This window comes from Falco biarmicus, chromosome 4, assembly GCF_023638135.1.
Source record: "Falco biarmicus isolate bFalBia1 chromosome 4, bFalBia1.pri, whole genome shotgun sequence".
NCBI lineage: Eukaryota > Metazoa > Chordata > Aves > Falconiformes > Falconidae > Falco > Falco biarmicus.
This window is the reverse complement of record NC_079291.1, coordinates 88,950,607-88,962,881: the sequence shown is the minus strand read 5'-3', so window position 1 is coordinate 88,962,881 and position 12,275 is coordinate 88,950,607. Positions and strand designations below refer to the sequence as shown.

The 12,275-nt window shown below is 52.8% G+C and overlaps 1 protein-coding gene across 1 annotated transcript in view; it reads right to left on the bottom strand.

Moving 5' to 3' along the window:
* PLXND1 (plexin D1) overlaps positions 1-12,275 on the bottom strand; it is an 83,838-nt gene that overhangs the window by 6,638 nt on the left and 64,925 nt on the right. Inside the window, exons 26-33 of the mRNA XM_056334774.1 lie at positions 10,590-10,736; positions 8,397-8,553; positions 7,222-7,325; positions 6,115-6,178; positions 5,181-5,215; positions 3,421-3,525; positions 2,432-2,595; positions 817-964 (exon numbers count right to left, since the gene is read on the bottom strand). Of these exons, the coding sequence (XP_056190749.1) occupies positions 817-964; positions 2,432-2,595; positions 3,421-3,525; positions 5,181-5,215; positions 6,115-6,178; positions 7,222-7,325; positions 8,397-8,553; positions 10,590-10,736 (924 nt within the window). The remainder of the gene's footprint in view (positions 1-816; positions 965-2,431; positions 2,596-3,420; positions 3,526-5,180; positions 5,216-6,114; positions 6,179-7,221; positions 7,326-8,396; positions 8,554-10,589; positions 10,737-12,275) is intronic.

Genomic DNA, 12,275 nt, shown 5'->3' with positions numbered 1-12,275 from the left:
ACATGGCCCGTGCAGGCTTGCGTTGGCCCGGGGGAGGCTGAGCCTCCTGGTGCGCCGGGCCCCGACCCCGTGCCAGAGGTGGCCTCGTGTGATGGAGATGCTGCCATGGGAGGGGCGCACCTGTGGCTGTGCTGGCACACCGGCGGCAGTGCCCTCCAAGTGCTGATGGACGGTGTCACCAGGCTGTCCCCTGGCAGGACCCGCACCTCCATGTGAGCTAAGCTGGTATGTGCTGACCGTGTTCATGGCTTGCCCAGGTGAGAGGCTGTGCAGAAACCACTGACAGTGATGATTAAAGCTTCACCTGAAGCTAGGTCATTTTCCAGCCTGCCACTGGGGGTTTACATCATCCCTCTGCTGCTGTTATGCGACTGTTATGCTAATGCTGTCCCCTGCACCAGCCCTGACCAAAGGAGCTGGGCTCCCCTGTGACCACAGGGCAACTCGTACAGCTGCTGGGTAACACCGAGCAGACAAGCCGGTGGCTGGCCCTCCCACCATCCTCTGAGTCTTCCCGGCTGGGGTCTTTGGCCACCCTGGCTGCGACTGCGTGTTCCCACTCCCTGACTGCTGCTTGTGACAGAGAGGGTGCAAATTTCAAGCTCAAGCCTGAATGGAGTGGTGGGAGAGGGAGGGGGAGAACGCCATCCTTGGAGACAGCCAAAACTCCATGGCATGAACCAGAGCAAGTGGCCGCCAGCCAGCCCCACTGCTGGGGGAGGTTGGGCTGGGTGGCCTCCAGCAGCCCCTTCCCACCCAGCCTGGTCTCCGTCTGTGATGCCCGAGCAGGAGTGAGGTGTCCTCTCTGGACGATACCTTGCCCAGCTGCAGGTCGGACAGGGAGCAGGCATCAATGAAGGCCTGGGCTATCACAGAGAGACATGCATCGATGTGGTCCGTCTTGTCGATGTCAAAGACGAACTGGGGGTTCTTCAGGATGTTGACCCAAAACCTCAGAGGTAGGCTGTGGAGGAAACAAGCCAGGAATACTTTTGTACTCCAGAGGGAAATGGGAGGAAATGCAGGAAAGATGATGATAGAAAGTGAACAGTAGGGAGGAAAAACCTGAGGAGCCAGGTTCTGCTATTAAGCACACCCTGGTAGTGTACAGCCCTACTGCCTAGCTAGAGGGGCAGGCGCATGTCTTCATCCTGAAGAGACATTTCTTCAGGCTGAAGCACACTGCATGGGCAGGAGACTTCATGCACAGTCTTGTCTAGGCCAGCGTGTACCCTTGCTCTTTCAGCAGCTCCCCGAGACAGCTGTGGTCCAGGATGGACAGTGGCAGGTTTGCCTGCATGGGGCTGCTGAATCAGGCTTCCCCACTTGCTGGCTTTTGTAGTGATGGTGTCAGCTCCTTCTTCTTCCCTGACAGCAACCATCATCTGGTTCTGATGGTAAGCCTGGTCCTATGAAATGCATTTCATGTGTCTTTTTTTCTGCTCTCTCATAATTTTATCCTCCAGTTATTTTTGCTGCTCATTTGGCCACAACACAGTTTCAGTGTATCACTTGCCCTCCCTACCATCCCTCCTCAGCAGCTGAGGAGTCAAAGCTGCTATAAGTCTTTGCTCTACTGGCAATTAAAGGTAATGAAGAGTAGGCAAATCTGTAGCTCAATGGTTGTGTCTGCAGGCCTCCTATCCCAGCCAAATTTGGTTTTTATTTTCACATATGGGGCTGGAAACAGTTACTGTCCCTGCAGTCTCAGAAGCACTGAGCCTCTTCTCACCACTCACCCGGAGCTCCCTGCTCTCCCCAGCTAAATCTTCTGGTCGTTCCCCGCCCTGCTCCATTCCCCCCTTCACTTTGGCTCCCCCCCTGCATTCCTGCTGCTCATCACGTCCCTCAGCACCACTCCTGGCTGGTCCCCAGTGCTGCGCTGCCTGCCAGCACGCTACTGTCACAGCACCAGCTCCTGGAGTCCTGCGAATACCCTGGAGCCTCAGCTTGGTTACAGAGATAAGTTGGGAAAAGTGCCCCCAAGGGCTGAAAAGCCAGAAAGTGAATGAAAAGGAGCCAAATATGCTGTTTTTAAAGTCTCCATGATGTTTTAAGACCTGACATGATATTGGACTCTATCTCAGATACCCAGTGCTTGGAGCTAACACTACTGCTGTCTCCCATTGTCCCATCCCTCTTCTGTTTCTCCTTTAGTTATTTATAGTAGTGTGCCAGTTTGTTCTGCCCTTTATCTGCCTGTGCCTCCTCTTCCAGCTCGCCATTCCTCTGAGCTCTGTGTTCAAAGCTTTCCAAGCCCGTGTTTGGCCTCATCTTTTACCATGCACTCTGCCACTCCTCCTGTTTTCCAAGTCCCTCTTCAACTTTTAGCAATCTAATGATTAGTCCAAGACACCAAGGCTTTGGCAGCTGCTGCTCTGGGGGGATGGATGGAAGGAAGGAAAGAAAGAAGCAATTTCCCCTTCCAAACCTGTTAGTCTTCCAGATGTGCATGGTGTCAGGGTCTGTGATCCCTCTTTTCTCTGCTTGCTCCTCTAGGAAGTCAAAGAAATACTTCACAGCCACAGGTGGCTTATCATCTCGGATACTGAGAATGGCTTTGAACAAGTCGTCCAGGAACTTCTGCAGCGTGCCCTGCAGGACAAGTGCACACAATGATGGAAAACTGGGGAAAGCAGCAGCACCCAAGCCCAGGAAAACAGTGTGAGGGGCTGCCGCTGCTGTGCACAAGGGGAAGGAAGTCTTTGCTGCCAGTTGGGATAAATCAGAAGAGAAAGGGGATGCTGAAGCAGGGAGGGAAAGGTTTGTTTGTGCATAGCAATATAATTAGCTTGCATTTGGGTTTAGTTTCTTTTGGCATTGAGATTTTCTTTCTTGCTGCTAGGATCTCACATCTGTGATTGTTCTGCACAGTAAATACAAAGAAGACTAGAGACTGTTGGCCATTCTTGTGATCTCTGCTCCAGTGAGGCATCATGCTGGGATTAAAGATGGGCTGGGAGCCCAACTGCTGTAGCTGAGCACTTGCAGAGTGGGTAAGTTCAAATCTGAATTAAGATCACACAGATATTCCCCCTGCTCCCAGAGCTGAGCATCTCCATCTGCCTTCCCAGTAGGATCTCTCACTGGGGAGACAGGTTCAGGTCTAAACTGTGCCTCACACACTGAGGTGGTCAGCATCCCTTCCATGTGCACAGACCCAAGCCCAGCCTGAGGAGATTGTGTAGGGCTTCACGCAGCATTGCTGCTGCTCCGAGGGTGAGCTGGACAGCTGGAGGGAACCCAAGGAGCTGGTGGTGCCCAGCAGCCTCGCTAAACGTGCTCCAGCCGTCCAGGATGGAACTGTCCCACTGCCTCTCAAGAGCGACTGGCCCTGCAGCGCTCCTTCCCTGGAGTAGGCTTCTCGCTACAGACTACAGACAACCCCCCCTGCTGCAAACGAGGCATCCCATCCCCTACCTTTGTGGAGAGCAGTCTGGTCAGGTAGATCTCTGGTAGGACTTTCTTCCGATGGCTCTGTCTGTGGGACTTTTTATGTTCAACGGATTCATCAGTTGGGAGAACCTGGTCCGATATATAACATGGTCAGAGCGCTCCTCTCTGGAAGTGTCACACTGAATTTTCCTTTAAGTATAGAATTTCAACTACATATAAAATTCAATTAAAAAGCAGTTACTGTGTCATAAACACACCCTTATATGGCTTTAAAAAAGTGATTCATAACAGTCAGGTTTTCTGACATTTGTTTCTCTTGTGCTCTTTATTGCCTCTCTCAAGCTAGACAAAGAAAATTAAACAATCAATCTCACTTTGCATGTCAGGCTGTTCGCCTTCCTGGTCTCTGCGCACTACTGCTGTGGGGCTGCAGTTTAGGCTCCTGGAAGCAATGCACAAGGCTTCCACGGAAACCAGCTTTTCTTAGATTTGGAAAAAGTGCAAGAACGATCAGCCAATATTCCTACCCTGGCCTTTTTAAAAACGAAAATAAATATTCCCCTGGTCAGGCCAGTTAACTACTGCTCTGTAATGACCTAGCAAGCCATTTAAGTTCATCTTGGCATTGTTTTGCACGTGCAGATTTGGTTTCCCATCCCCTCTCCCTCCTTGCTGTGTATTGTGTGCATGTACTCTATTTGAGCACAGAGCCTGCAGCCAAGAAAAAAAATAATCAGGCTATAAAATACTGTTATGTCCATAAGACATTTTTTCATAACAGATTTTCACAGCATTTAGCACTTTGTACCTCCAGCGTGGTGCACAAGCAGGAACTTACAAACCCCCCCAGCTTTGGGAAGCAGAAGACGGCATGCTGGGGCTCCCAGTAGGTGACTTGACCAAGGCTGCGCAGGGTGCTACCGGCAGCATTGCACCGTGCTCTGACCGTGCTCCTGAACTCTCTCTGGCTGCTGACAGCTAGATCAGGCACAATGACTTTGCTATCCTGGTAATTTTTTATTATGTTCCACAGTACTAAAGCTTGTCTACAGATAACCCTTCTGCGCCTCTCTGAGCCTCTCTGAAGAAAACTAACGAGCCCTAATCCAGCTTGTTCATCACGCCTGACATTCCAGCCCATGGAGATGAATTAAGTTAATATCAGCAAGGCTGGGACGATTTTCTCTTTTATCACATACACTGAAAAAACAGGACCCACAGACTTAAATGCAGGAGGAACGAGGGATCACCGTGTGCAGCCAGCCTGGCTGGTCACCTCATTGCTCCCAGCGCTTTCCAGGCTCTCCTCAACAGCCAGGCTGGCAGCAGAGGACAACCTGGAGCCCTGCCTGGCAGAGGGCTCACCACAGCCCAGGGCCCACCCCAGTGTGACAGGGACCAGCTGCTGCTGGGGATGAAACAGCCTGTTCGGCACCCATTTGCAGGGATGAAAGCAAACAGCCAGCCATTGTAAAGGTGAAATACGTCAAAATACATGGGAGGTTAGATGGGCGCCCTTCCACTGCCGCAAGGAGCCCTGCCTCCAGCATCCTGCTGGCACCCTGGGCTGGACTGTGTCGCCTGCCCATGCTCTGCCAGCAGCCTCACTGTCCTGGCAGCAGGAGAGGTCTGGGAGCGCAGTAGCTGCTGTGACCCGTCCCTTCGTGTGTTGGTGCCATGCTTCAGAGCAGGTGTCCTGGAGCAATGGCTCTGCTCCCCTGGGAGGGCAGAGCGACCCCCGGCCCCCTGCCACCAGCCTCTGCAGCCAGGAGCAGGATGCTTACCAAGTGGAAGTACTTCTCGGTGTCCAAATCTTTCACTGTGAAGAAGAAGAGACACAGTGGCTCAGTCGGGGGACTCAAACTGAAACCTGCTTCCACAGACACCCTCTGTGCCTTTGCCTTCCACAGGAACTCCAACACTGAGCTGGCATTCCCATCCCAAGTGGCCTCAGCATTTTTCTTTGGTTTGGGGTTGTTTATTGCCTTCTGGGGCACACGGCAAGTACCTCAGATAGTACTTTAAGGAGCAGTTGCGGTCTCCCAAAGGGTGTTTTAAGAGGGACCCAAGAGGGCAGAAGAGCAAGATCAGCACACCGGGTGCTGGCTGTGGTTCAGGCAATGCCACCATGCACCGCAGTCATTAACGTGCTAAGTGCCTCCACTTCGCCTGCCTGTCTTGCTGTCGGTCCTGGGATGGCTGCACCGCCACCACCTGCACGGCAGGACTCCGACCTGCAGTCCCTGCTGGGCGCACAGGCATGTTGCTCAGCTGTAGCAAGGGGGAACGCCGTGGGAAGGAGGGAGCTGTGTCTCCTGCAGCTCTACAGCTCTCTCTGCCCCAAATGTATGCCACAGTGTGGGCAAAGGGGTCTGCAGGAGAGCAGTGGAGACCCTGCAGGACCCGGAGGGCTTCCTGGGCACATCCTGGGCTGCTGGCCAGTCAGCTTGCTCGGCCGCGCCAGTCTTGCTCCGTGCACAGCATCTTCCTGGCACAATGGTGGCCCGACCGATGCCCAGCTCTGCACAATGCACCGTGATGAAAGTGTGCTCTGCGAGTGCTGACAACACCGGAGCCAGCCCTGCCCAGGCTAACACCACACCCCAACGTCCAGACAAGGCTGTCGGCAGCCGGCTCTCAGCATCCCTGGCTGGAGACACCCCTCTAAAAACAAAAGTGTTTCTGCCTGGTCACGCAACAGGGGAAGTGAGACATTACCTCTGCTCAGCGTGGTGTCTTTCTTGTCTGACAAACTCATGGCCAGTGATGCCCCTTCAGGGATCTGCGGAGGAAGGGAAGAGCAGACTTCGATGACGGGGGCTGTAATGCTGCCTCCTGCAGATCCACAGATCCCGGAGATCCTGGGAGCTGGGAGATGCTGGTGCAGTCGCTGCTCTGCCACGAACATTCTCTGCACCTCCCATGTCCCTGCTCCCCACCTTGGAAATGGGCAGCAATGGCACTGCCCTATGTGGAATGGGTTTCTTAAATGCAAATACAAGATAGTGAGGTTCTCAGATCTGAAGAGAATCAGGCGAATACGTGTATCCAAGATATATTTCTGGATGTCGGCACCAGGTAATTCCAAGAGGAAAGAGTGTATGCTGTGCAGATGTTGTTTTGCTTTTCCCCAGAAGGGGAGAAGGCACCCAGCTGCAGCCCAGACCCCTGGGGCTGGTACTACCTCTCTCTCCTGAGGGGCACCGTGCCTGCAGTGGCGCTCCGCAGCACGGTTGTTACCCAAATAATACTACTAATAAATACTCAGCTCCGGTTTTGATTTTCGATGCAGTGTTACAGAGCAGTGAGGATTATGCTTCCAGGCATACTGGAGAATATGGAAATTACCTAAGAATTTCCGGTTTCATTTAATTTCAAAAGGAAAAATGAGCAAGAAAACAGTCTGATTCACCACATTTCCCCCCACTTTTGGCCCCTGCTCCTCCATGGCATCCCTAGCCCCTGCTCTCAGGGCAGGCAGTGACAATTGCACCAGTGATTTCAGCAGGAGTGTGGATCAAGAGCAGAGTGATATTAATCAGCCAAGCTGGTGGCCGTTGGGAATAGGAGCTTTTTTCCCTTCCGCTTTCTGTTGTCAGTAATAACTTGTTTTGCATGAAGAGTGTTTAATTAGTTTCAGTGTGTTGCAATATTAACGAGCTTCTCGCCAGGGCAGATGTCTATTCCCTGGAAGCTCTTGCGGAGCTATGGCAACCTCCCTGTTTGTTCCCGATGATCCTGTTTTTGGAGGGGGAATGCAGGTTGCCCCTGAGGCCAGGCAGGCTCTGAGGAAGCAAAGCCTTCCTGCAGTGCTGGCAGGTTTACCTTGTAATGTGCTAATGTGTTGAGTTTCTTCCTGCCGTCCTCCACCACTGAGGTGTCATCGAGGTCCCGGAGGATGTAGCTGTCGGTGCTGGTGGCGAACCACTCTGAACACAGAGGAGGGAGAAGTGAGGCACCAGCCTGAAGGAGGCACGTGCAGCAGGGCTGGGGGCTCTGGGCACCAGGTGCACAGCGCTCAGGGGCTGCACAGCCCCACTGCTAAGGCCTCTGGGGTTCTGTGAAACCACAGCAGATGTTCAGCAGTGGCCTCCACGGTTAGCCCCTGGAGTGGATACTTCCAGACCAGAGCGGACCTGGATGGACCTGGGAGAGGTGACTAAGGCTGTGCTCAGAGAGGCGAGGAAGAGCACGCCTCCCCCTTCCCCTCTCCCTGTCTCACCCCTGGGGACCGTGTGGGACCTGCCATGTGGAGCACCAGGCAGGTGAGATGCTGCATGCCTGCACATGGCCACCGAAGGCTGGTGGCAGCTCCTGCAGGGCAGAGCTGGCCACGAGCCTGTGAGCTGGGGACATGCCACACACACCAGCTGGGAGGAGCAAGGTCCTGCCACGGCTCCAGCTGGGGCATTCCTTGGAGACCCTCTGGCACTGAGGACATTCACCTTGCGACCGTGGCCAGCCGGGGCATGTCTCCACAGCCCACTGCACAGCACGGAGGCACCACAAGCAGCATGGGTTTCTCTCACCAGCACTGGGCTTGGGTCCTTCTTAAATTTTGGGAGAAGGAGTTGGCCACCGGGTAGACAAATGACAGACCTGAATCTATGGCCAGACAAGAGTCCATGGGCTCAATTCTAGCTGCATATGGAGAGACATGTACTAACTAGCCATTCACAGGCCCAGGGGGTTTTGGAGGGTAGCCCTTCTGGAGCTAAGACTATAGGCTTTAAAGGGTGCAAGTCCAAGCATCCCTCTGCTGCACTTGGGCTTTCCTAAAGCTCCTTTGCAGTTACATACCCAGTTATTCCTGCCCACCAGCATCTGGTCCCATTGCTCATTCCCGAAGACCATCCTCAGGAAAAGGCTGCCCTGACATCTGTTCTCTCATCAGTGCCACCTCCCCCACAGCCCTTTGACAGACACCAAGAGCTACCATGCACCATCGAGTGCTTCATCTGATTTTAAGGACTGGCTGGTCCAACGCATCTGGTCCTTACCGAGGTCAACGTCTTCCACCCTTGGCCACTGGGAGTAGGGGACGTTCTTGCAGAAGGCCTCCAAAATCTTCTCCTTCACTTGGCTGAGTGTGTCTGTGTCCATGGCCCTGACGCTCAGGGAATCCATCCCACAGCCTTGGAAGGAGACGTTGAGGTTCTGCAGGCAGAGGCTGTGTTAGGGGTGACCTGCCCATTTCTGCGGGCTCCTGAGGACACACGGAGGCTGCAGCACCTGTCCAGCTCTCCCTGGAGTGCCCTGGGCTCTGTGCTGCTGGAAATCAGGCTGAAATGTGGTCATCTAGGCTTTACCACAAGTGAGAGGTACTGATTTATAGCCGCCTGGAGGCCGAAGACATGTTTGTTGATGGAGCCAGGAGGACACAGGGAGCGACGCTGTAACCTCCTCGCATGCTGCCTTGCTAATGGGCCTTAGCCCTGACACGCAGAGACCACCTTGGGGTGGGAGGAAAGGTCAGCCCCCATGACTAGTCATGTCCTCAGCTTCTTGGCTCCAACCGGTGACTAATAGGACCGCCAAGGCTCATTGCTCAGCCTCTCCCTGATGCAATGGGCTGAGGTCCTTTGTTTAAACAAGCTTTAAGCATGCTGCAGGCTAGGTCTGCTGCAGTGCTGGAGCCCGCCACCAGCACCACCCAATAACCTGCTGGAGAACCTATGGAGCAGTGGGCCAAGCAGCTGTGAGGGGCTGCAGGCTTCCACAAGCACCAGCTCGGACCTCAGGCATGCACAGCCACTGCCACAGTCGCAGCAGAAAGCTGCAGGGCAACAAGAGCGATTCATAAAAAAAAAAAATCCTCTCCTCTTTTATGATCAGCCACCACACCAGTCAAGCAAGGAGAGGCAGAGCCCAAGAGCCTCTTCCTCTTGCAAGCCATGCAGACCCAAACACTAGCATGGTGTCTCCCTCCTGCCCAGGGGCTTCGCTCTGGGACAGCCTCAGCTCTGCCTCTGCTTATGCCCTCTGCTCCCTGGTGTGCCCAAACCTGAGAGCAATGCTGCGCCTTTGTTTAGTGGTGAATGCAACCCTGAAGCCATCTCACTGCCTGACTGGCAAGCCCAGGGCGGGAAGCTGCAGGTGCCAGGAGCATTGCTTGGGCATAAGCACAGCTGCCTCTTAGGACAACACCTGGTACATGTGAGTTATGGCTGGGATTTTCACAGCCTAGAGGTTCCTTTACAAACACTGCTTTTCAGTATCAGGATACAGAGACAGCATCCTTGGCCATGAATGCTGTGAATGCATAGGTGAAGTCCCAGTTTTCCCCATAGCATTAAATGAAGATGTTATGTATACTATGCAGGTGCTCTTCAAAGCAGAAGTTCAGTTACCAGCAATGTGGGGGACTGCGGTGAGCAACCTGCAGTTGCTCTCCTCCCTCTGACATGCTCTGTTCATACTATTCTTTTTCTGCAAAGTAGGAAGCAGCCCTGCTTCCCCTGCTCAGACTTATGAAGTTACCATTTCTGCCGGCTAATACTTTGCGCCCTGCTGCTCACCCTTCTCGGTCTGCATTGTAAATTTACAGGTCAATTGGTAACAGGAATCTGCAGAGGATGTGGAGCTCAAACCTGCTCTGAGTTACAGTGATGCACAACTAGGTAACCTACTGACTTCAGTGAAGTTGCTCCAGATTTATGCCAGGTAATTGAAAGCAGGATTTGACCCAGGCTCTGGAAAGGTGTCTGCTGAATTCTGCGTCAGGCGCCGGAGGGAACTGAGCCCTTCACATGCACAGCCCTCGCCTGCTCCATTCCCACAGGAGGCATTTTGCAGAACTGCTTTTCAGATTCACTCCTGTAACAGCCTGGGCAAAGCCCTCACCCTGAGACTCACGTTTACAGGCAGCACCTTCCCACTGCTAGCGAAGATGCTCTTTTGCTGGCAATGGTAAATCTGTTGCTTTAACTCACTGAATATGGCAGAACACATTTCCTTACCCCTCTTCACTCCTAATCTGAGCTACTTAGGTGACCCACCAAGGGACAGAGGTGAAAACAAACAGTCACTACAAGCCTTGTTCTGCAGTTGACAGCTTGGGCAGTGGCAAGTGCCTCTGCGGGTATGTAATTTACATGGTTATCATCACGCCTGCACAGGTACCAAATCAGTTGCTTGCACAGCTACCCCACTGGGGTACACACCCGTCAGAGCCCCGGGGTGTAGGTACTCACCCTCGGCTTTGCCTCGATGTTCTCCCTCAGGAGCCACTCCTCGTTAAGGGTGTACCTCGCTTTCCCCGTAATGGCATCGATAGAACCTTTGTTAATCTGCTGTTTGATGGCACAGATCAAGAGGAAGAAGGGCTCTCCGACCGTCTCCTGGGGAAGGAAAGAAGGCTGAGTGAGCAGATCGGACTTAGTGGTGGTAGCTCCTTCCAGCAGTGTGGAAAGGACAGACTCTGTGCAGACACCGAAGGTGCCCCTGCACATTGCGGAGCAGGACCAGTCCACCCCCGGTGCTGCAAACCCCTGGCAGGTGCTCGGTGCTGTCGCCCCTGCAGCTCCCACCAGCATCTCTCTGAGGCTGCTCAGAAGTTTTCAGACCTGTGGCAATGTGACAGCATAGATGAGGAAGAGGACATAACAGTCGACAACAGCCACAGGCAATTTTCAGGGCGTGGGGGTGGGTGAACTATAACTGTCAGCACCAACATACCCCATCCGACTTCTCCAGCAAGTACCACAGGGCTGAGGGCTGCCACAACAGGCTGCACCAGCATTTGCTGCCTCACGGGCAGAGTGCTCGGGTACTGCTCAGAAGGCAGGGGCATATGTGTAGCTGGGCTGAGTGGGTACATGAATGCACGATGCTCAGCAAACTATAAATGTGCATTAATTTACATGTGAAATTACACATGAACTTCAGGGAGAATCTGGCATACCCTGGTACAGAGATGTTTCTTGCAGTCTGACAGGGCACAGACCACGTAACATACTGCATTCAGCAGGACAAGGATGGGGCTGATGTGCACAAAAATCTGGGTCTACAGAGATATTTGGGTGCCCAGCTTTCTCATGAAGGTATCAGCCGAGCCCCTCTTTGCACTGCCTGGTTTGCCATTGAAATCCATGGAAGTGAGCCCACTGTGTGTGCCTGTGGCTCTGGGAACTCTCGTTCATACTTCTCATACCACAGCAGAGCCCTGATCACAGCAAAACAGAAAGGATCAGGGTCAACAAGCTGTTCCCATGCGACAGCAAGCAAACACACCATTTAACTCCTTACATTCATCAAACTTCATCTTACAGGAGAGAGGCAAATTGTGACACTGCTGCAATGAAAACAAAAAAGAGAACAGGGCCAGCTATTTGCGATGCGGTTCAGCTACACGGTTTAATGTCAGATTTCTGATCCACTTCTACCTGCTACGCTGATGTGCAAGTAAAACATAAGATAATTTCTTAAGAAACTTTTCAGTACTGGAGTACATCCCATTCTCCCTATTGTTCATGTGCAATTTCCTTCCAATGACCCAAGTGCAAATTACTGCACATTTATGTACTTTCTGAGCCTCACACACACCCTGCACAAACACTCCTGCCATCTGAAATCCTACTCAAGATAACAGATATCGGATGATTTTGATATTTATCAGCTAGGAGCTGCTAAATCCTGTTCAATCTGCTTCTTAATTAGGAGCTGGTGATTCTTTTATTCTAATTGCCCTATAATTGCTAAAGCAATTAGTTTGATGTCAGTTTTGATTCGGCTGCATTCAGCGCAGTTGACGGTAAGACACTACAGCAGGGCTGTAGGTGGGCATGCACCATCTGTGCCAATGGTGCACCCACTTTCTTTTCTGAGGGCAACTTTTTTCATGAACACTGGGAAGCTCCTTGGGCCTTCTGCTGGAGTTT